Consider the following 22,822-nt stretch of genomic DNA (forward strand, 5'->3'; position numbering starts at 1 on the left):
TAATGGAGGTAGATTTGGTATTAGTGGAAAGAACTTCAAAGGCCTTCGACAAATTTTATGGAAACTGACAGCAATATCATGAATTATGATTTGACTGTGGCACTTTTAGGTGCTATATAGATTTGAAAACAATGAAGGGGATAAAGGAGAGCTTTTCAAAAGTTAGCAGCAATAAATAACTCCAATAGTACTGACTGGTAGACAGGAAAAGTTAAAATTATCGCATAATAAATTTCCCTTACAGAAATTCATGCTATTCTAGTAGATTCTGGTTTATTATTAGATAGCATGTTTAAACTCGTCATGAACATGACTTCCTGAAACCAGGATACATTCATATGCAGTGGTCTAGGATGCAAAAGAATACGATTGGCATGAAACAATGTCCATGTTAGAATAAGATAAAATGGACATCTGAAAAAAAAAAAAAGACTTGGCTATACATTATCTGTTTATGGGCAAACTGTTTTACATCTTTGGCATTCGGGATCATTGGCAGTAAACAACACAAAATCAGCTTACCCAATTGATGTAAAGTTGAAGGTCTCTCCTAGAGAGATTTGACTCACACTGTCCCTGGAACAAAACTGCAAAATTTAGTATTCTTGTTGGCTGCAAAGAGGGGTACAGATGGGTAGTCCCAGCACACAGAATATAGTATGAATCTGCTGTAAGGATTTCTATTCATAATCACTGGTGAAATACATCTGCCATCAGCGTTACACTGATAAGTGTGGCCAGGGAGATCTGATGATGTATGATCAGTTCCAGAGGTTTGCTAGGGGTTTACTATCATATCTTTTTCTTTGCAGTAGACTACAGTCATTACATCGTAATTATTATGGGGGATTTTTGAGTCAAAAAAGAAAACATTTTAAGATCTAATACCATTGTAATTTCTAGTAAGCATCCCTGTAGTAATTCCTGAGAAGCCAAATGATATGAATTGTACATTCTATCAAGGACACGTATAAATAATGTTTTCCAACAGCATATACAGTCTGTGCTGCTGTTACTGTATAGGCTATCCTACATCCTCACACTTGTAGCGCTTGGGACGTTAAACACAAAACAAAGCCAAAAAGATGAATATCTTAGTAGAAAAATAAAGCAAACAATAAATGAGATCAGGAAAAGATTTTGAAATGCACTCCTCATTCACTCCTGCAAAAGTGTGCTTCTGGAAATTTTGGATTTTTCAGTTTACTTCACTTGATATTAATTTGGTGTTTCATACTGATGTTAAGAGTAGAGATGGTTGTTATTCAGGATAATTACAAACTATCATTTTCCCTTCTTTTCTGATTTAACTTTCTAATATGAAGAGAGTACACTATGTATTTTGTAACATACAAATATCAATTGTAGTTTTGAAGGAATGAAGTTCAGCTCTCTGAGAGAAAAGGTTTGTTGTTTTTTTTTTTAATCTCTAACTCTCTGGGAACATGAAAAATCTGAGATTCCAGAGACCCTGTCACATTTTACTTCATTACTGTCATAGCAACAAATGATCTTGAAGTATAGTATGCAACATCTATCACCATTTCTATTATAGCTCTAGATACTAACTTGTTTTTGTTAATAGCTAGCATAAACTAGTCTCTGTACTCTTTGGAATTTAATTGATGAACTGCAAAACAAATGGTTATAGTTAATAAAATTATATTTTGCCATCTGTGTCCAGTAATGAGAAAATCTGAATTATAGGAATGAAGAAAAAATGAAGTTTTCTGCCAAACAGATCAATACATCCCACCTCTCTGTCAGCACTGAATTAGATGTTTTATGTTGCTGCATATTTCCCTCATTGGTTGCTATGGCTAATTGGAATTTCAGCCAAGATAGGACATATAGGAATTCTGTTTGATCACATGGAACATAATATCTTTCTACACGTCTGTGCAGTATAAGCCTATAAAGTTATTTGGTCTGTGTGCACCCAAGTCTAATTTACTGGAGGACTGCAGTGGAAGCTCTGCTGTGATATCTGCTGTTAAAAAATCTTATCTAGTTCTACACAAGAAATCTAGAGGATATGTGCAGTTTTATTTCTAAAGCTGTGAAGGATTTCAAAATCAGCTAGAGATGAAGACAAATGTGGTGCTGCCAGAGTATCTTGTAAGGATGAAGACAACAGCTGAAAATCATTCCTTTGAAACATACATTCTTCTTTCTTTAGTTCACATGCTGAGCTGTTTGTTCTCTTGAGGGTGAGAATACATACTGTCTGGATTCTTCGTTAAGGTAAAGAAAACACTTCAATCACATATTTAAAAAAAAAACTTACAGATTCTCTGGGACCACACAATACCATTAATTCCTGAAAGAACAAATGGTCCTCAAGCAAAAGACACCAAAGTACTTTATGTTGGTAACTTAATTGCCTGAGGCATAGTAAAGATCTAGACAATTTCCCTTAATATGTAGGGATGAAGACAGACTACAGGGCAATATGAAACTAACTCATTTCCACTCACTGTAGGCAAAGATTCAATGCCTTTGAGCAGTAATGCTGGTCTTCTCTGACCATTACCCTTCAGATTTTGAAATATTCATAGTTTGGATTAATATCAATGTCCAGGTCTTAGACAAATCTTGATGCATCTTACTGCAGTGCCAGAATTCCTCCTATTTTTCCAACACATCACCACCAATCTCTGTTTTAGCCCTCATCTGTTAATCTATAAAAGTGCCCTTAATCGGTCATCTCTGACATTCCTATAAATTCTCCATTGGACATAACACCTTAGCTGTCATTTTTCATTCTCAGAAGGCAAATAAGAAAAACAGACTTGAGGTTTTGGGTCACATGAACCGTGCAAAATAACAGATTCAATTTCTAAATATCTTCTTGCATGCTGAGGACAACACTTTGAAGAGCTCTGCAGTTATAAATGGAGCCTGGTTTCCAAAACATTAGATTTCCTTTTGGTATGTAACTATCAAGAGTTTCACTTCATTATCTTTCTTCTGTCAAAACATCTGAAAGACCGAGTTCGTATTTTCATATTTCCAAATCTGTATGCCAAACTCTGTTTGCCCTGAGGAGACAAATCAGTTGTACTATCCATAGTACTGACCACAATGATCTATTCTGAAGAGAAATTCCTTTTAAATTAATTCTGTTTACTATGGATAAACTAGGATAATTAATATCAAAGTCTTTATCATGTACGGCTTCTATTTAATTCCAGTTTCTGTAGTAGTCTCATTACAAGATGGCTGCAATGACACTTCCATCAGATCGATGAAATATTTTCTGAAACTTTTTTTTTAAATGAGTACTTATGTAAATTCCTGAAATTGATTAAATGCCTCCTTTGTCTTCATCCACAGTACATGTTTATCATCAGACAAAATTAACATCAGATAAGGTTGTAAAAACAAACTTTCTCTAAAAACGTATGTCCATCATTCTAAGAATTTTGAGTGAAAACTTTGGACTGGGCCTAAGAATGATGTTCTTTTTCATAGAAAGTGTCACGCAACTGAGACCTTTTCAATGTGTGTTCAATTCTGAGACTGTTCTCTGCTGCCACAGTATGGTGCTCAGCTGCTGTTTGAAAGCATGAATAAGAGGATCTTTATCAGAGAACACAGTTATTTTCACATATCAATATAATTGGTTGCTACATAAGATATCTTTTGAGGAGCATTTAAAATGCTTTAAATTGTACCTTATATTTCCTAAGAAATGAAAAAAAAAAAAATTATCAACAACAAAACACACCAGCTTACAGTTAAGTACCTACTATTTTACACTGAAACTCTTCTGTCTCCTCATGTTATTTGTACTTTATTTTGTCTTCAAAACAAAGATAAATATTGCTTTCAATATTTCTGAGTAATAACAACACCTCAAAAGTAACTAGCATTTCCTAGAAATACATTCTTTTTTTTCCTTGGAACTATTATGATCTCCTAACATAAAATATATATGAATATAATCTGATGTCTTAAAATAAAGGTGACAGCAGCCTCTCTTACATGAAATCTTGATGTACTTATTCATCGCACTATCCTTTGATTAAAAAGGGCCACTAAATCCACACTGCAAATAAAAATGGACCTCAAGCTATACACAGCATTGTCCACTGTGCTTTCTATAATTGTAGTAGGTAGTGGCAAGCCTTATTATTTCTTCAAGTATATATATTCAAATATTTAGTGTCAACAGTAAGGGCACAATCAGGCAGTTTGGACCACAGGAACTACACTTCCTTCATCTGCATTAAAATATTTTCTTATTCTTATTATACATTTATTTTTTCATTCCTATGTGGTATAAAGATATAATGCAGGTTTCCTTTTGACACACAAACTGAAGTGTTTTTTAGAGCCATCTTTCAGCATTCAAGGCTTAAGGACAACCAGGATAGAGTATTACTGAATACTTACAAGGCAGGGATAAAGAGCTACAGAATTGGCACTCATCTCTTATGCAGAAGGCCTCAAGTGAGTACCTGACAGATACATTACAAAAAGGACTTCTCTTTACAATTGGGCATTCAGCATATTTACAGCAAGCTGCAAAAAGGGCTGCAGAATACATTACCTGAACCAGTTTATCCAACCAGATGTGAATGAGTGATGAAACATCCAAATATAAGGTAGCAGACAAGCGCTTCCTTAAATCAAATCTGAGACTTCCTTTTATTTGTTGAGTATTATCTATTAGGTATATTCCATTATAAGAGAGATGATGAATCTGAAGAGTACATGCAGGAAGGTTTGCAGAAAACTCACATCCTGACTGAACATGACAGATATTTTGGTTGCTTGTTATTGAATGGTTTATTTGTTATTTTAAAAGGGAGAGTAACTGGCTCACAAGTCTTAAAATTTAGTCCAGTGGGAAATTTATAATATTAGGAAGTTATTTGAAACCACTTCTATCTCACTGTAAATTTGTTTTATTATTGCACTACAAGGAGTGAACAAAACCACTAGACATTGGTTACCAATGACAGGAAGCAAATTCTTTTCATATCCTAGTACCAGCTCTCTAATTCAGCTCTCAGCTTCAGTGTACAGTAGGCAAAGGTGAAATGTTAGATAAGCAAGCCTTTGGGAGCTTACTGAAGCAATCATTTTACAGGAACTGAAATATAAATCAACTAATAACCAGTTTCATTTACATTCATACCAGACTGAAAACATCATTATTCCTTGTTACTTTGTAAGAAGTATGCTTGGCCAGGAACACTGAGATTCTTTGCTCAAAGTCTAGGATTTTTTTTTTCCTTTACTCCTGTTGTTATAGTGCTAGTGCAAGATAATGGCTATACATTAGGGCACTGAGTCTTTATCTTGCAAAGTGTTGATTGCTTTGACCTTGAATGTAAAGGCCCTTCTAGACATATGTGATTTGATTGGAACTATGCCAATGACTTCACCAGGACTATTTAACAGGCTTACGTTTATTTCTGTGTTTATGTGTTTTTCTGCATTAGAATCATAATATTCAGCTTACACAAATTATATGAACAAGACTTTGCCTAAAGTAATTAGATTTTAATACATTATATTTACATTCTGTATTTACCATAAAGCTAAATCAATATATAGTTCTTTCTTTGGTTAAATTAAAAGGGATAAATTCAAATCCTTTTGCCTAAGCAGACTCTAACACTGTTAAATAAGCCTTCAGTCCCAAGAACTCAAACCTACAGTTAATGTCAGCCAGGCTAACAATTTTCAGGGTCTACAGATGAAGAATATACATTAAAATATAACTCTGTCCTCACACATACATTACACAACAACTACACTGGAGATCTAAATAGAAGCCAACTAGAACACAGTCAGAATCCCAGTGGAATCAACACAGTAAAGGGTTACTGGGCAAACACAGCTAACAGTACCATGTAGCACAATTTCCTCTACATGCGAGTACATTCGGTATCACTATACATGGTAATTATTGCTTAATGCTGTGCTGGAAAAGAGGGAGTAGGCATGGAAGAGTTCCCTAAGGCAGAGGGCATGGCCCAAGCTGCTGGAGTTCAAGAAGCATTTGGATACCTCTTTCAACATAGGGTTTGAATTTTGGGTGGTCCTCCATGGAGCCAGGAGTTGGATTCCATGATCTGTGTGGATCCCTTTCAACTCATGATACTCTATAATTCTAAGATTTGTTACTTAGAGTTACATTAACAACAATATATGTGAATCTTTCTAGAAATGATTTTAAGATAGAATACATTATTCTTTCTAAAATTTAAGACTTAACCAGCTTATATATGTGGTAAAGTTTCTCAGTATTGCAAGATCTTAACTTGCAAGACTAACAGTTTTGTCTGCCTTTCCTTGTCTGTAAATCTCACTAGCTAGTTTATCTCCCAGAATTTCCTTTAAATTTTAAGAAATTTTCCTTAAAAGTGAATATATGTATGGAAAATTCCTTGTTACTTTTCACGTTATTTGGCCTAGTGGTTATGCACTCACAGAGCGCAGGGATCATATACCAAAGGATGACACCAAGGCTCTGCATTTTCTTTTTATGGGGTTGGCCTCATTGATCGCCAAAGGTATCTTCCAACCTCTGTGATTCTGTGATTGCTGTTTGCACACTGTGATATTGTACATTACTGATCATGTTTTAATTCCAAAAGTGTTGGTGTTACCTTTAGGCCCAACTCTACTTCTGCTAATACTCAAACCCAGCTAAGAAAATATTTGTAGAAACATATAGAACCTCATTTATAGTTTTGGGATAACATCCATATTATGAATAATACGGGAAAAGCAGAACTATATGTATACATAGATACATAACTGATTAAAGAGTATGTGCCCTAAACATACGTGTGGGTGAACTTTCACATTCCAGATAAATGAGAAGCTAGTTTTATGGTTTGGGGATTTATTTTTTTTTTTAGCATTACTTCTGTGTCCTATTGCAGACCAAGTAAATTACCACAAATTGTATTTAGATGACATTTCAACCTAGTTGCAGTCAGGTCCATTGAAAAGTACAGAATATGATACCAACATGATTTCCAAGGCATGATACATCACACTGAAACCTATGACTTCTATTTTTTTTTTTTTTAAGATGAAAACTATAGTTTTCTTTTATAGAACCATTATTACATAACCTAACGCTGTACACAGAAATGGGAAATTTAACCTTAGAAAAATTGTCTATTTTCTTTGCTTCATGCTTTAAAACAGTCATAACTGAGCAGTTAAAAATGGACCAGTAGATATCAGTAGAACTGATTAGCTATTTTTACTGAGGTACCCAGTAGTTTAGACATCAAATAAGGGGTATTTGATCAACGAACCAACAACATGCCATCGGCTGTGCAGGTTTACAGTCTCGGGGCCTGATTCTGATTCACTCTGATACCACCATAAGAAGTAACTTACGTAAATTAAAAGCATACACAGAAGTGGTAGAGCATCAGAATGAAGCACCTTGTGCTCCAATCTGTTTCACTCAGTATCTCAAGTCTGACTTTAGAGACTGGCTCACTTACAGGGCTCTGCATTAGACATATTGCCTTCTTGTTTTAAAATATGTATGTTTAATATTTAATTTAACAGAATTCCACATACTAGTGCTTGTGCTCTGTGGAAATCCCTTCGAGGCCCGCGGTTTTTATGTGCAGTTGCAATACTCCTCAAGCATAATTTGGTAGAACCATTGCCTAACGGGGTGAAAGGAAGTATCTGTCAACAATTAATCTTTTCTGTTTTTGAAGTGAGCAATAAAAATATCGCCAAGCCAGTTGCAATTTGCAGGAGCCAGTCTCACCAATACTTATTTAATTTAGTATGTGTGATAGCGTAATGCTAGTAGAGGTACAGGTCTCATCAATCGTCCACACACTTCAAGTATGTGCAGTTAACTTAGATCACCATCTCTAAACAATGATACTCAAGTGCTTTGCTTTGCCAAGTCTGTGGTACTGTTTGTAACGCTTCACATACAGATTATATAAGTAGCAGAAATTGAGCTTGTGTTTATATTTTCAAATAAAATAATGAATTATTTTTCATTATAATATGCTGTACAGAATTGCCTAATATCTGCCAAGATGACAGACTCATTCATAATGTGCACAGAAAACAACTGCACCATCTTTTTCAAATGCTTACAGATTTTGAACGTATGATCTGCTGGGACAATCCATACAAAGTCTGAAGTTATCTACAGGCAACAATGGCAAAATGAAAACAGCAGTTTAAATGACACCTGGGTGGCCATCACAGTTAGCTTGCAGGGGAGACTATTTTCGAGATCATTTGGCACATCCAGAATGTGGGATAGCTCTCTGAAGTAAAGCATTTAAACATTAAAAGGTCAGAAGCAGAACAGCTAAGTTATCCATTCACACTGGCAATGGGAATCTTTGCCATTTGGCTCTGAACCACTTTGCCATTCTGCATCCTAATGACAATTACATGTCCCACACTGATATTTCACTTTCAATTTTCATAGAATTAGTGAAAGCATTTAAGGAGTTAATGGAGGCATAGTACTTTCTTTAGAGAAAATATGAAATTAGATTAGAAATTAGATTGCCTTGAAAACATTACATGCAGGAAAATGTGCACTCAGAAAGCCTTCAGGAGCAATCATCTGAGCACGGTTTCTTGTGACTAGCATTTCACTGTTCCACTACAAAGAAAAAAATAACCACATAGACCTGTGGCAAGATTCTGTTGTCTACAAGAGGCACAGATCAAAACTTCATAATCCAGGAGAACTTAAATTGTTCCAAACCATTCTCCATCCTCACAACCCTAAATTAATGAAGCGAGCTGTAAAATCAGCTGGAACAAACAAAAGGCATTAGTGGCTGTATGGCATTCAGCAGATACGCAACAGCCTTCCCCAAACATGCTATCATGATTCAGTCCCACACCCAGCAGGAGGACTTCAGAGTTTGTCCTCAGAAGGCATCTTTACGTTTCCTTCCACCATGTGCTACCAGGGGTATCGTCCCTTCGCCAGGAATAGAGCTTTTAAGGGCCTCGTTATGCCAATCTGATTCCTCTTATCTTATGTAAGAGGCCAGCGCGGGGATGGAGCTCTCTTTTTCAGCTCTAAATCTATCCTATATGGCACGCAATTCTCTAAAGTACAGCCAGCTTCTGCTTTGATGAAGTACTGTGCAGTGAAGACTGAAGGATGCTGTTTTTCACCATTTAAAGATGTATGATAGCAACAAAGCTCTATGTTAAAATATTTAACTCGCAGAGAACTTATGGAAATTGTCTATTCAAGCTCAGCAAAGACATTAAATTACCAAGCTGTTCTAGGACAGTTGTGTGTGGAGAAAAGCCAGAAATGCTCTGAGATTGTAATGTTACTTACAAAGTTTACAGCACGAGCCTGATTCAGAAGCTTTTTATACATATCAGCATGGTGAGCTGCAAAATGTTACCATATCAATTTCTGAAAAACATACTGTGTGTGTACATATAGATAGAAAATCAGGACTTGTACACAGCACATTTCCTGCCACGTTTTGAACGGCATCTGTTTGTTTAGTTTGCTGAAATATGAAAAATAATGTTTAGCAACTACTGGCAACACAATGTTAACACGATTTAAGAGTTTAGCTCTGTCTGTCAAAATGCAGATAAAAGACAAATCTTTCTATCTCAGTGTTTTAATCAGTCAGATCAGGGTTCTGATGAATATGCAAATGTGACTGTTTATATACTATTTTCAGAGTGAAAGGAAACAAATTTGGTTTCATTATAGAATTAATGATAGCTCTGTCCCCTAAGATTAATGAGTAAAACCCTACACACATTAAAATGATAGCACTCCTTCCTCTCGCCCTCTGAAGATTTTACTACTTTTTTTTTTTAATTAAAAAAAAAATTCCTCATGCCTTTGTAATTGTTTGTCCTCCTAATTGGAATGATTAATCATTAATGTCAGTTCAGAGATATGTAACAGTCCTCTTTAGAGCAAAACCTGTGCCTAACAGACAAAAGGGTTAAGAACAAAATTTTTTTGTGAATTTTGGTTTTGTTCTTCTCTGTAGATTGAATGAGTTTTATGCCATGCAAAGAACTCAATGGTCTGACCTAATGGTGGAAACCAGTTCTTTATTCCAGAGCAGGTTATTCATATGATTTTCTTCTTATTTTCACAATATATGCTGGGATTCTTTTTAAAGCCTGAGCTGCCATAACCAGCAGCCTTCAAAAAAACTGCAGCTTTTGTTTTCTGACACACTCATATAAGTTTGGACCAAATCAAATCTCAGAAAAAAGATTAAGACTGTGGAACACGTGCACTATCATGCCTGAGAAAACAAAAGGGAAAAAAAAAATCAGCAATTTCTTTTCTTAATCTGATGATTTCTGAATTGATATGGCAGTAGCCGATTCATGATTTCCAAATCTTCAGGACAGGAAACATTTCAGGTTGTAGCGAATTATGTTCTGCCTTAACATTAAACCTTGTTCCTCCACCAGAACTGTCATATTTCATCTTCGTGTGGCCACTACAGTCTATATATTGAGAGCACTAAACTCCTTTCAGTTGAATTTACCAAAGCAGACATTCTTCAAACTAAATAAAATAAGTTGCTTTTAAAATGTTTTGCACTACTTTACCAGGAAAAGCTATATTCTTGTTCAAAAGATGCTTATTTCCTTCTGAATAGAAAAGCTTTTTCCATAAAGACAAATAGATAGAAATCTCTAAAAAATCACATTTCTTCAAGAAAGCTGCTTCAGTTACTTCCTTTAGTGGTCGATTGATCCTACATGGGAATTTTAGCACTGCCTTGCATATTACAAAGGAAATATTTTACATGAAATTAAATTAGCGTTTGTCTATAGTTCACCATGTCAGTAAAGCTACTCTGTGTGTCACTGACAACAGTAAAACAAATACGTGTGCATGTCTACCTTAGCAGGGATGACGAATTATTCTCTGTAAGCATTTAAGGGAAGCATCCATACTGAAGCCTTGCTAGTTGGTAAAAACGCCTGTTACTTACCACGCTGAGTCCTAGCAGTTCTCTGCAAAAGTAGTCCATGTTCCTCCTCTGTAAGTTGTCAAGATAGTGCTGAAGGCGAGTATAGGTGTAAGGGTAGCAGTAGGCAAATTGGTAAGTGTCGTTCTCACGGTCAAAGCAAAAAGCAAATGACATGACATAGTTCTTCCTGTGGTCCGGACAGCGATAGTAATACACATTTTTGGAGGGTATTCTTTGCCTAAAAAATAAAAACAACATATATAAATCAACATATATATGTTCAGAAGAAATCTGAACTAAAATGCTTTCTGAGATTCCTATTTCCTGTCGTATAAATGAAGTGAATTAATTTTAGACAATACAGATCCCAGAGCCTGCATTACAGAGCACTCATGCACACAAATTCCAAGCTCGGGCCTGTGCTAGGCATGGCTGCTGTGCCAGGTCTGAGCTTGTAAGGCCAATATAGCAGGAGAGAGTTACACACAGTCAGACAAACCAAACTCAAGAAGTGCTGAAGATACATAGGCAGCTGAGTTGTGTGTTCCTTTGCTATCAAGTTTGTGCAAACTCATAGTGCTACAGAGTTTCCAGCCAAACCTCTGCCTGGAAGGTGGCTAAGGCCTTTTGATACACAACTGGTTCATCAATGCACAGGCAAGGCATAATTGGTGAAGAAATTACAGTACAAGTATATACACACAGTACGTAGTATAATATATGCATGATATACATATACACACAAAGGAGCTATCCGTCTTAGTAGTCAGGGGATGTATCAGCACCTAGCCAATGAATTGAAGAAGACATAAATTGTTAAGGGAAAACAAAATCGGGAAACAAACAAACAAACAAAAAAAAAATGGATTGGGAAAATAACCTGGTCCTAAATTAGAAAGTGAAGGAGAAAAGGATGTTTGGTCCTGTTCCAAATTGGATTGCTGCCCTCCTGGAGAGTTCTGGCTTATAGTGCTGACATGATAAAAAATAATATACATGATGGTAAATAATTACAGTACAGACATTTATTTACGTCATTGCTATTAAGCTGGTATCTGTTTAAAGAATAAAAAATGTCTGCCTGACATCTTTCACCCAACTTCGGTTATTCTTTAATTTCTCAAAGGAAATGAGTAATGTTTCAAAGGTGCATCAAACACCAATTCTATAAACCAGAAGTGCTCAATATTTCTATTTGTGTCCCTTCTTCATTAGATAGATGGACTTTCCACCTTTATTTAGGCAGGAGATTCTCTAGTCATGCCATGTACTTGTAATTTGATGTAACTAACTTACCAGTCCTGTTTGGCAACAAAACACTGCAGTCCTACAGACTCTAACTGATTCAATTACATAACATTATAAACGGGTCTCATCTAATGATTGGAACAGATCTCAGCTAAACTAGGATCACGGTGAGGGAAAACGTAATAAGATTTACAGACAGCAGCAGTAATACGTCTCTTTGTAATAGTTCCGAGAAACTGGTCTACTGCAGAGCATCAGTTATGGCCTTTCACTGCTAATATGGAATGGAGGACAAAAGCCTCTCATTATGCAGAAGTACGCTTGCCAGTGAGCAGCAGTTAAGGAATCTGATCAGCAAGACTCAGGAGCTACAAAGAGAAACAGAAAGGAGTTGAGATGTTCTTGAAAAAGTACAATAAAGAGCCAGTGAAGCAGTCAATTAGACTTGAAATAAGAATTTATTTGCTTTTATTAGTCTGGTTCCTGAACTTTCTGTCCTTCACGAATTTCCTTCAGCATTTTTTGTTTTAAATAAGATGTTTGTTTATCATTAACATCTGAAAATGATTTTTAAGCCACAAATGCAAAAGATAGAAAAAAAGGAAAAACTATTCCATTTTTTTTTTAAAGTAGCAGTAGGGGAAAAATGCCACCAGCTGTGTGCATGCAGTGCCCTAACCTAATAGGTTTCTCCAGTATCTTAACATATTTCTATCATTCACCCTTACTCCGGAGTGCTATAGGACATCCCTCATTTGATCTCAAATCAAGCAGATGATATGGCACTGGGTAAATGTATTCTAGCTCCCAGTCCTCAAAACGTAATGCAAGTTTAAATAGTGTGTTGCTGAGTTGTTGAACTTTATTTGTTTCAAAATTAGCATGGGAGAAATAATAAAGGACAAGCCTCACTTTATGCAATAAAAAATTCATGTAAAATGAGACCAATAGGAGGAAAGTCAAGATTTTAGAAAGGCTAATACTAATTGAAATTCATCTGCTGATAGTTAATGTTTAAATGACACGTAGTTCTCCTTGGTTCAATAACTTTCCACTTTTAAGCAAGTTGAAGACAACTTTGTTAATGTATTAAAGGCACTTTTGATATTTCGTTCCTTCTCTCCTTCATTATAGAAGCTAAGCATCTGTTTTATTATCCACTTTGACACATCACTTTATGGCTGCATTTGGCTATTATGGCTAATCTTGATGTCTAGGACATCTGGTATTGACATTTCACTATCTGGTGTCTGACACAACAGCAGAAAGCATGCTCAGTTCCTAGGTTTAAATTCACCCTCTCAGGGCAGGAAGTGCCCAAACTCTTAATTCAAGCGATATCTTCAAAAAATAATTATAATAGTAGTCCTGTCACTGCTAATCTATTTTTATCTCTCCTAGCACTTTGTCACTGCTAATCTATTTGTGAGTCATATAGAAAAAGAGAGTTAGTGTTTAGATACCAACAGCACATCTTTACACACGGTAGCCTAATCAGATTGAGATCTTATCGGGGAATTAAAGGGAAAAAAAAAAAGGGGGGGGGGAGAGAAAAAGAAAGAAAAGAGACATACTGAGACCAACTGAGTTTTTGATAACGAAAAGACATTGCTCAGTTCTTGAATTAACCTTTGTGTCCTAGACGCACTATTGTTTACTCTTTCCCTTTTTTGTTCTATGCCTTCTGGAAAAGGACACCCACACACTGTGGCAGCAGCTGCTCCTATTAATTTAAAGCTATTACAAAAATTAAAATTAAACCCAATTACTTTGGCTGGTTTATAGCCGGAGAACGGCTTAGTCTGATTGTTCCCTCTGGTTATGGACAAAAACAATATTCCTACCTAAAGGCAGCTGCCAGTGGAATACTAATGCATGTAGGCCTGGCAGAGACAGATCCTGAGTGTAACTGCATTTCTTACCAGAGGAAAATATCTTATCATGGATCTGCAGAAATGCACCAACTTCTTACACTGTGAGTCACAATGAAGTTGATTTGTAGTTAGAGGTAGGAAAGCAAAACGATAGCGGAAAGCTTAATACTCAGATTTGTCATTTTGCATTTCCAGGCAGCTCGCATGAAGAAATGCACCCTGCTAATTGATACACAACTGCCTGAATTTTCTCGCTTCTGAGCAGTTATTTAAAGGAGAACCACCCCGATTCCAAGTACAGCCACAGAGCACAACATGCAAGCAAGTCATTTCCAGTCTGTCTTCAGAAATACATTCACAGAAATGAAGCTTAATATTTTACATCGTTTTGAAACAAATTCAGACTGCTTGGGTCTTATCTGACAAGGAAGCTGTCCCAACCCAGCAGATTTGTTACTCTAAGTGTGCAAGTACACATGCCTGTCTCTTCTTACACGCCTTCTTCATTGCTGTCTGGAGTCGGAACATAAATCCCACTTTGGCAGAGTGCAATAAAATCAAATTTGTTAGTTTATCAGCAAACTGAGGCCCTTGGTCAGAGTCAAATCCCTGGGTAACATCAAAGGCCCCAAAATTGTACCCTTTGCTACTACAGTAGGCAGTAAGAAGCATTATGCATAACTCAATATCCTAACAATACTTCTATTCTGAATATAACTTAATTCAATTTCTTATCTAGAATTTTGAGCTTAAAGCTAAATTTTATGGTTTGTTTTTTTTTTTTTTTTAACTGTTGTTGTTTCTTTTTGAAATCTGAGAGCTAATCAAGTTGTTGCAGAACAAATATGGGGGGAAATATGGTGTCTGTTCCTTTTTTTAGGTTTTAAACAACTAGGGATGTTTATTAAAGATTTTTCCTTTTAGTCCTTTTGAGGGTCATTTTCTCCATGTTGCATGACTAAAGAAGAGAGTTCTTGCCTAGCAAAATTTCCAATGACTTTAGTGAGCAGATTAAGAACAGTCCAAAGACTATTTAATATGGCACTCAAGAAGTATTTGTTCAGTTACTTGACTGTACAAGACTGGGTTAGTCATATCCCAGTCAGTAGGCTTCCATGTAAAATGATGACCTTGGAAGGAAAGACAAAAATCTGCAGGTTCTGTAAAAAATCAATGGCCAAAAGACAATGTCAATGTTTGGACTTGGAAGGAAACGCTCAAGTGAATCTGATTGCAATGCTGTGTTTGCTATGGTGATATAATGTGAGATCATCTTCAATTGCCAACAAGTTCCAGATATAGGGATAGAACTTAATAATTCTACAAATTTCCAAGCTTTCTTATATCACTCTTAGGAGTGGGGCTGAGTCATTGCCTCAAAGGAAATTATGCCTAGATTTTAAAGAGATTCGAAACACAAAACCTGATCCTGATTGTGAAAATAACCTTAAGGTATTAACCTTACGATAAACTTATTGGCTCCACCCAAAATACCAGACAAAGCATTTGGAGCTAGATGTCCCTTGTATTAACTGTGAGAAATCCAACCAACTCTGGAGAAAATATGAAGTCAAAAACATACTGCAAACTCTTCTGGGAGACAGTCCTTTTAAACTGCAGGCATTAACAAGTCCTTTCTCTGTTGGTGTAAGCCATTACCTTCCTTCTTGCTTATTGTTGTCGACAAATGGAGCCAACTATTTTCAGAATTTCTGGTGAATTCGTGACAAAATAAGTTTATAGATTTCTTTTTTCTTTCACAGAATTTTGTATTTGATTCACAGAGCTTTGAGTGACTAAATATATCAGGTGGTGTTAAATGTTTTTTGCATAAAACTGAATGAATTTTGGCACAGCTCAGTTTCAAACACTGTGAATTACGTCCTGCTTTCACTCTTGCTAATATTAGGAGAATATTCTCAGAATATTTTTATCACCTTGCATCACCTACTCAAGCTTCTTCACCTATGCAGATATCTAATTTCTTCTTCCTAGGCATAAAAACTGAAACACTGTGTAAATCAATGGCTTTCATAGAAACCAGGATATCTAGACATTAAGCATATGGCATTCAAGGGGTTAAAGTTAACTGAAATAATTAAGTGACCACTATAAAGACAATAAAGACATAATTCAAATTATAATGAACTGATCCTGATTGCTTGTGAGCTTTATTCTTTATAACTTCAAGTGGAAAACATTGAGTATTTCACTGTCTTCTTTCTTAAAATGAATTAAATAAGTGACCACAATAAGAAGGCTTTTTTTTGAAGAAGAAGAAGAAAAATAGTACCTACTTTTTTTAAAAAAAAAAACATTTTAAACATTTGTAGTAAATGCATCATTTAGAATACAAAAGTCAAAATCTGAGAAACAGATTCATGTGAGAAAATGTTGTGAGAATAATTTCCCATATTTCATACACGCTTGAATACATTTGGGGGAACTTATTAAGAAAGGTTTTTAACAAAACTGTATCTTCAGCACGGTGCAGTGCTAAGTAAAATTCAGCAGAGAGAAACAATAAATAGAATGTAGCAGTGGGAAATGTCCTTTATCCTGTGTTTGTGGAATACCTCACAGAAACTTTTTCCCTGCCCATGGGCCAGTCTTCTAGGTCCCGCGATAATATCAGTAACAAAAAAAATAATGAAACTACTCTACATAAAACCAGAGGGAAATAGCTGTAGTCATTATTCTTATAAGTGACAAATAATGGCTGAGGAAAGTGTGTACCTTGTGAGAAGCATAATGAAGCAGTGCAGAAGGGTCAGCAAGTGAGCCCTGCTAGCAGATCAGCATCATGAGATATACAGCAATGCTGAAACCTGTTCTTGGGCTCTGCCAAAAATGAAATCACCCTTTGACTCACTAAAACAAGCATAACATTATAAATGAGATAGCTGCTAAATTACGACCTGGCAAGTAATAATCTTTTAAAAATAACCAAATGATTCTTTTAAACAGTTTCGCATAAGACAGGGCAACACTGACAGAGCTGTTGTTTCAGGGTCTCCAAAAACTTAACAAGGTTTTGTTGGAGGTTCTCTTCACTGTTGCCTACCACTTACAGGTCTATCCCCCCCCTAAATACTAAATTTGCTCACTGAGGTCCAGACTTGGCACAGAGCTCTCTGCAGAGAAAACATTTTAATATATCTTAGGGGAGCTGTCAGTTGCCAGCAAAATCCAAAAACTTTTACCAGAAGCAGGTACAAGTGGGGTTCCCAATGGCAAAACAGCAGATATTCTTCTTTGCTCCCTGCTGCCTACATTATAACCAAAGATACACTCCCTCTTCCATCTTTTGTTTATTCTGTCCAGTTGCTAAAGATCACACTGCAGAGACTTTCCTCTGGTTCAAATACTACAATTATTCTACAGAAGCTCTGTTTTAAACCACAGGGATAATGAATGGTGCTGGTATTTCTTTGCTGTTGAAATATGATTTGCCTACTGACCACAGGTGTTCCAGCCATGTACTGCCTCAATAGCAATAACCCTATGCAGTGCTTATAAAAGAAGAAGGAAAAAAGCTGACTTTCCACAAAAATATTTAAGCAAGAAAAGGACATTAGTCATTAGTGGAATTAGTCATACATGCACTACAATCATTTGAAGAGGTGCAAACCAAAGAAGCAAGAGCTAGCGTTTCTGTCCCAGAATGCTGCTCGTGAGAAAGAAACAAACACAGATTTAAAATAAGTAATAAGAGATCAAAATAGCAGGGAAAAAAAAAAAAAAAAGTACTTGATAAGGTATGGAAAGTGGGAAGAAACCATCTCTGAATGCTGTACCACTGCAGTTTCAGAGTTTGAAATGTGAAAATGAAAAACGAGCTCTTTCAGAAGTAATTCAAAAAGAATAGCTACAAATACTGCTCAAGAAGTGGAGAGATTTAAAAGACTTAAGTCAACATGAATGATGTTGTACTAGAAAAGGTGAGGACAAGAAATGCTCCACCTCCGCATATAAATCTGAAAACCACATGGCAATGCTCGTCCTAGCTATGACCTACACCAGACTGTTTGGCCATAAAAGAACAAGTCTACTGACAGTTTCAGAAGACAATACCAACATCAAAGAGAAATGAGAACATTAAAAGGAAAAGAAAACTTATCACTGGCAAGACCAGAAATGAAAATAGGTTGGAAAACTGAAGGAAGAAGACAACACCAGTACACCTCAGGCAAGCCAGCTCCAAATTGGCCAGAAACAGGTTACTGGAATGACTTGGAAACGAATGACCTTTTCGGACTTCCCCTTTTCCACTATCTGTAAAAAAATATTCTTGAGGGAATCACATGCACTAATTTTTTTACTTTTTTTTTTAAAGGCTACTCAGTGAACAACAGTTTATGCCCATTCAGAACCTATTCAAAATACATTTATTTCAATTACTTTTTTCTCTGACATTCAGTTCAGAGGAATACTGGAGAATTTCACTGAACAGTTTAGCCATCAGCATAGTATTTCAATCTCTTCATGCTCAAATTCAGTATTTTACCCCCTTATTTTTTCTTGTTTCCACTACATTCTGACTTACAGCCCCTCCAGATTATATTGACAGGAAAACACATATTTACAGGATAACACAGGCTATAAAATCAAGTCCCTGCAATGTTTGGAGCATGTGTGGCCCTGGGAACAAGGGATCAACCTCAATCCCAAATTTAAGTCCCTGGACTGCACTACCAGTAGACCACTGGGTCATCTCTAATAGCCTCTTATCCTCAATTACCTAATTAGCCTTTTCTTCTCTCTCTTCTTCTCTCTTTCCCATCTGCTCGTCTATTCCCACCACTCCCTGTTCTTCTGCAAGAATAATTTTTAAAATCTATGTTAACTTCATTTAGGTTTCTCTCAGGTGACTTCTCTTCTATGCAAGAATAATTTATAAGTCTCTTAAGAGCCTCAACTTGAGGAATTATTTCAGTAATATTTGAATTCTGAAATCCACGTTAAAAATGTTGACGATTTCTCAGTCTAAATACAAAGCTGAGATTGTTAATTTATTTTGATGCAACATTTAACTAACTACCAAAGGAAGGAGAATGGATGTGAAACAGGTTTTTACCACTAATATCGTGGTTAGTGAGCTGTCATTAGGAAGCTCTGAAGCCCTCTGGAAACCACAGCCATATCAACCTATATTATTTCTGTTAAGGATCAGAGTATCACTGTGAGTAGATGATGTATGAACAGGATAAAGACAAAAGAAAACAGGAAATTGTCACCACGGATCAGACTTTGTTAGCATGGCAAACTTACCCATAATATTGTGCTTTATCCTATCCTCTGTCTCCACGCAGTGAAGCTTGAGTTCAGTAATTCATTTTTAATGTCCCATTTCTTACGCCTTCTAGCACCCTGTTCGCTTTTTCCACCATAACAGCATCTCAAATGGCTTCTGTTATGGAACTGCCACCAGCAATATTCAGTTTTTTTTCCCCTTCAGTTAGAGGATAAGAATTTTGCTTGGTCTCCTCCACACACAAACTTTTCATTTATCAGGACTAAACTTTGATTTGAGTAATTTCTTTAGATCGCTCAGAAGTTTTTAACAGTGTGCTACAGGGTTAAATTACTTAAGTAATTGCATCATTTCTAAGTGTTACATCCCATCCTTCACCTCTCTCCCTAGATCATTAATAAATATATTTAGCGTATGACCTGGTAGGTAACTTTAAGGAATGCAGCTGCTAGCCTTTTATGGTGATGAAAACTGCTCATTTAGCCCTCTGCCTTTTTGTCTCCTTGTCGTTTCTTGATCTATGACGATACTTGCCCTGTCACCATATGTGACTACTTAGCCTCTGTAGCAGTGTCTTGTGACAGACTTTGTCACAAGCTTTTAAAAAGTCAAAATCCATTATATCAGGCAGCTCTCCCCATAAGCCCGGTAGCTGAAACCTGAAGGTGAGGAAAACCTTCCTCAGAATTCCCAGGGGAAAGGGTATGTCAGCATCTGATAGAATCAAAGAGAGATAAACAGAAAAGACTGATAGACAAGCCAGAAACACTTTCTTTTTTCATGTATTGTAATTATATTTCTGTTAGAAAGGGTTACTTCCTTACACAGAAAAAGTGTAGGGAAGTCTAGATCAACTAAACTCTATCCATCTATCAAACTGAATCAATTCAGGCAAAAAAAAAAAAAAAATGTTTATTAAAAACAAATATTAAAAACAAGCTGAAAAAGAAATGCATCACATCAAGTTAGCACATCCATTTCACTTGACTATCTGGCAATACCAGCTGTTCTTGAGCTGTAAGTGAAGGCAGGTGAAAACAAGCTGGTGAACTAGTACTTGTTACTGCTAGAAAAAGATGACTATAGTCACAGTTATATTTCAGAAAGTGGTTATTGTTACTTTGGGCATCTACCTTGTCAGACTCCTCCTTTCTCCTCTTTACGTAAACATTTTATTATGTCATCTGATTCCTATTTGTGAGAGGGAAAACTTCTCTCACTGAGCACCAGAAAGCTCAGTCCTGGTGTCCCCAGGACAGGGATGATGTCAGCATGCTCTCAGTGACCACCGTAAATCCAAAACTGGGTCACTGTTCCTGTCAATCAAGTACAGAGAAAAGGGTTATCTAATTCTCTTTATTCTCTTTTTAGTCTTTATTCTTTCCCATGTGGCTAAGAGAGGGCACTGTCTGAGGCACAGTGCTGGGCAAGAGGGACTTGTGGTCTGATGAGGCATGGCCATGCCCATTTCTTTTTACAGGCACATCCACCAAGTTCTGAGCAGTGTAGCGAGACACGATTCTTTCTAGCTGAAGCTGTTCTCATTAAAGTCTCTCACACAGTGATCTTCCAGGTGTTTTATTATTCCCTTTTAAATTCCTGTTTCGACCATTTGCAGTGTGCAGATGTAATGCTTACTGGTCTAAATATAGGATAAACCCCAGATACTTGCCAACTCTCTGGAACAGAGCTTGGTTTTAATGAGAGCGCATATCTTTGTTAGCGGTTCAGCTAATTCATTCCTAAGCTTCTTCAGAATTCTTTTATGCATAAATCATGTGGGGCTGATGATTTACTGCTTTTTAATTAATCAATTTGCCCCATCTTCTCAATCTCTGATAGTTCCTCATCTTTATTCCCAGGAAAGAACAAATCTAAGATAGGTTCTTCCAAAAACTAGTTTGCTATAAAGGCTGATTTATGATGTAGAACCACCTGATTTCTGAATGAAGGCACATCATTTTTATAACATATAAAAGATGTGACAATGTGAGGGCAAAAAAAAATAAATTTAGCATTGCAAACTTTTTATTTTTTCCCCATTCTACCTATCTTGCCTATCTACACAAAAATTCTGTTCTACATTCTCCTCTAATATCTCCTTCATACTCCATCTTCCCACTTTCCTCTGTTACAAAAACATAAGAACATCCGCAATCCTTGATGTTGTCACAGAACAACCATCTTCAAACATACTGCCTTTTCTCCTACAGGAAAAGCCCATATTTCTTTTCTTTTTCTTTTTTTTTTTTTTTCTCTCCACACCAGTATTAAGCCTACTGCTAACAATGCCAAAACTGCTCTTCTAGGGCTAAACCTGCATTATGATCTGTAGACCCACACTTGAGCTCAAGTTCTTCATTCATTTGTTTTGCAGACAGCACTCAGAGCCATTGTATGAAACACAGAAGGGAAAAAAAAAAAAAAAAAAGCCTGGAATGAAAAGTCTCAGTTTTCTTAGCTAAAAGAGGAACAGTAAATACAAGAAGGCTCTCTCTTCAAAGTTGAAAGTGAACACACATGCAATAGAACTTTCAGTACTTTGATTTACAGACCAAGAGCTAGGGCTTCACAGACATCCTGCCCACCAACTCCACACCATTTTGGCCCCAACCCCTCTCCCCCTCTGATGTCACCTCCAGGAAAAAAACATGCAGATGGCCACTGAGACATTAAAATCTTCATTTGGATAAGAAAAAAAAATTTTTTTTTCTTTTTACTTAATTCTTCACAAGCTTATTCACAGTGGTCTTGCTGTCAGCAGATACTGGTTCAGAAATAACCTTATCAGGTTCTTTTCCTAGGTAATATAGTTGAACCCACTGCAAAGGTGTTGGCCTCAGTCTACAGAGGAAATAACCACAATTCCCTCCTTCTCTCTTTTCAAGCATTCCTAGTTGCTGACCCATGGAGTGGTATTGATCTAAGAAGAGACTAAGTATCTTGCCCTCCCAGTCACTTCTTATTTACAGTACACATAGAAAGATGTTAGCAGACAGAAAGCTGGGAGTGGAAGGACCAGGCAGCCAGAAGCAATTGCACACACATGGGATTTCTCATCCTAAACACCAAGTTAAAAAATGAGATGCTGCAATGGTTGGTGTTGAAGACAGGATGAAATGAAAAATGGTATGTGTTGCGTTAATCTTGTTTTTCCAAACTATATGTGTAATATCAGTCAGGTCACTCCAATTTTTCACAATAATAGATCCAGCATCATTTTTCTTGACAGCCCTTCTTTCATACTCATTTGAGGAAAAATCTGTGTTGTTTTCTTTTCCCCTACCTGAACACTGTCACGAAATGGAGCAACTGCAGGCCTTATGCATATTTTAAAGTACTGTCCCACTCACCCTGCGGAGTTTGTTTAAAATACAAGAGCATTACCTTTCTTAACCTCTTCTGCAATACTACGTAGATTTGATGAGGAGGCAAAGGGGATAAAGGATCCATTTTGTTAAATTACATAAAGTTTTATTTAGCCTTGAAAG

General features: G+C 36.4%; 1 protein-coding gene across 3 annotated transcripts in view; it reads right to left on the reverse strand.

Moving 5' to 3' along the window:
* The window catches only part of LOC116234502 (BEN domain-containing protein 5), an 854,963-nt gene that overhangs the window by 504,693 nt on the left and 327,448 nt on the right, over positions 1–22,822 (reverse strand). For all 3 annotated transcript variants that reach the window (XM_090146639.1, XM_090146640.1, XM_090146638.1), the window contains exon 5: positions 10,977–11,193. In XM_090146639.1, coding sequence (XP_090002765.1) covers positions 10,977–11,193 — 217 coding nt within the window. The remainder of the gene's footprint in view (positions 1–10,976; positions 11,194–22,822) is intronic.

The sequence above is a fragment of the Phasianus colchicus genome, chromosome 9 (genome assembly GCF_987193195.1).
Source record: "Phasianus colchicus chromosome 9, bPhaCol1.hap1.1, whole genome shotgun sequence".
Lineage (NCBI taxonomy): Eukaryota > Metazoa > Chordata > Aves > Galliformes > Phasianidae > Phasianus > Phasianus colchicus.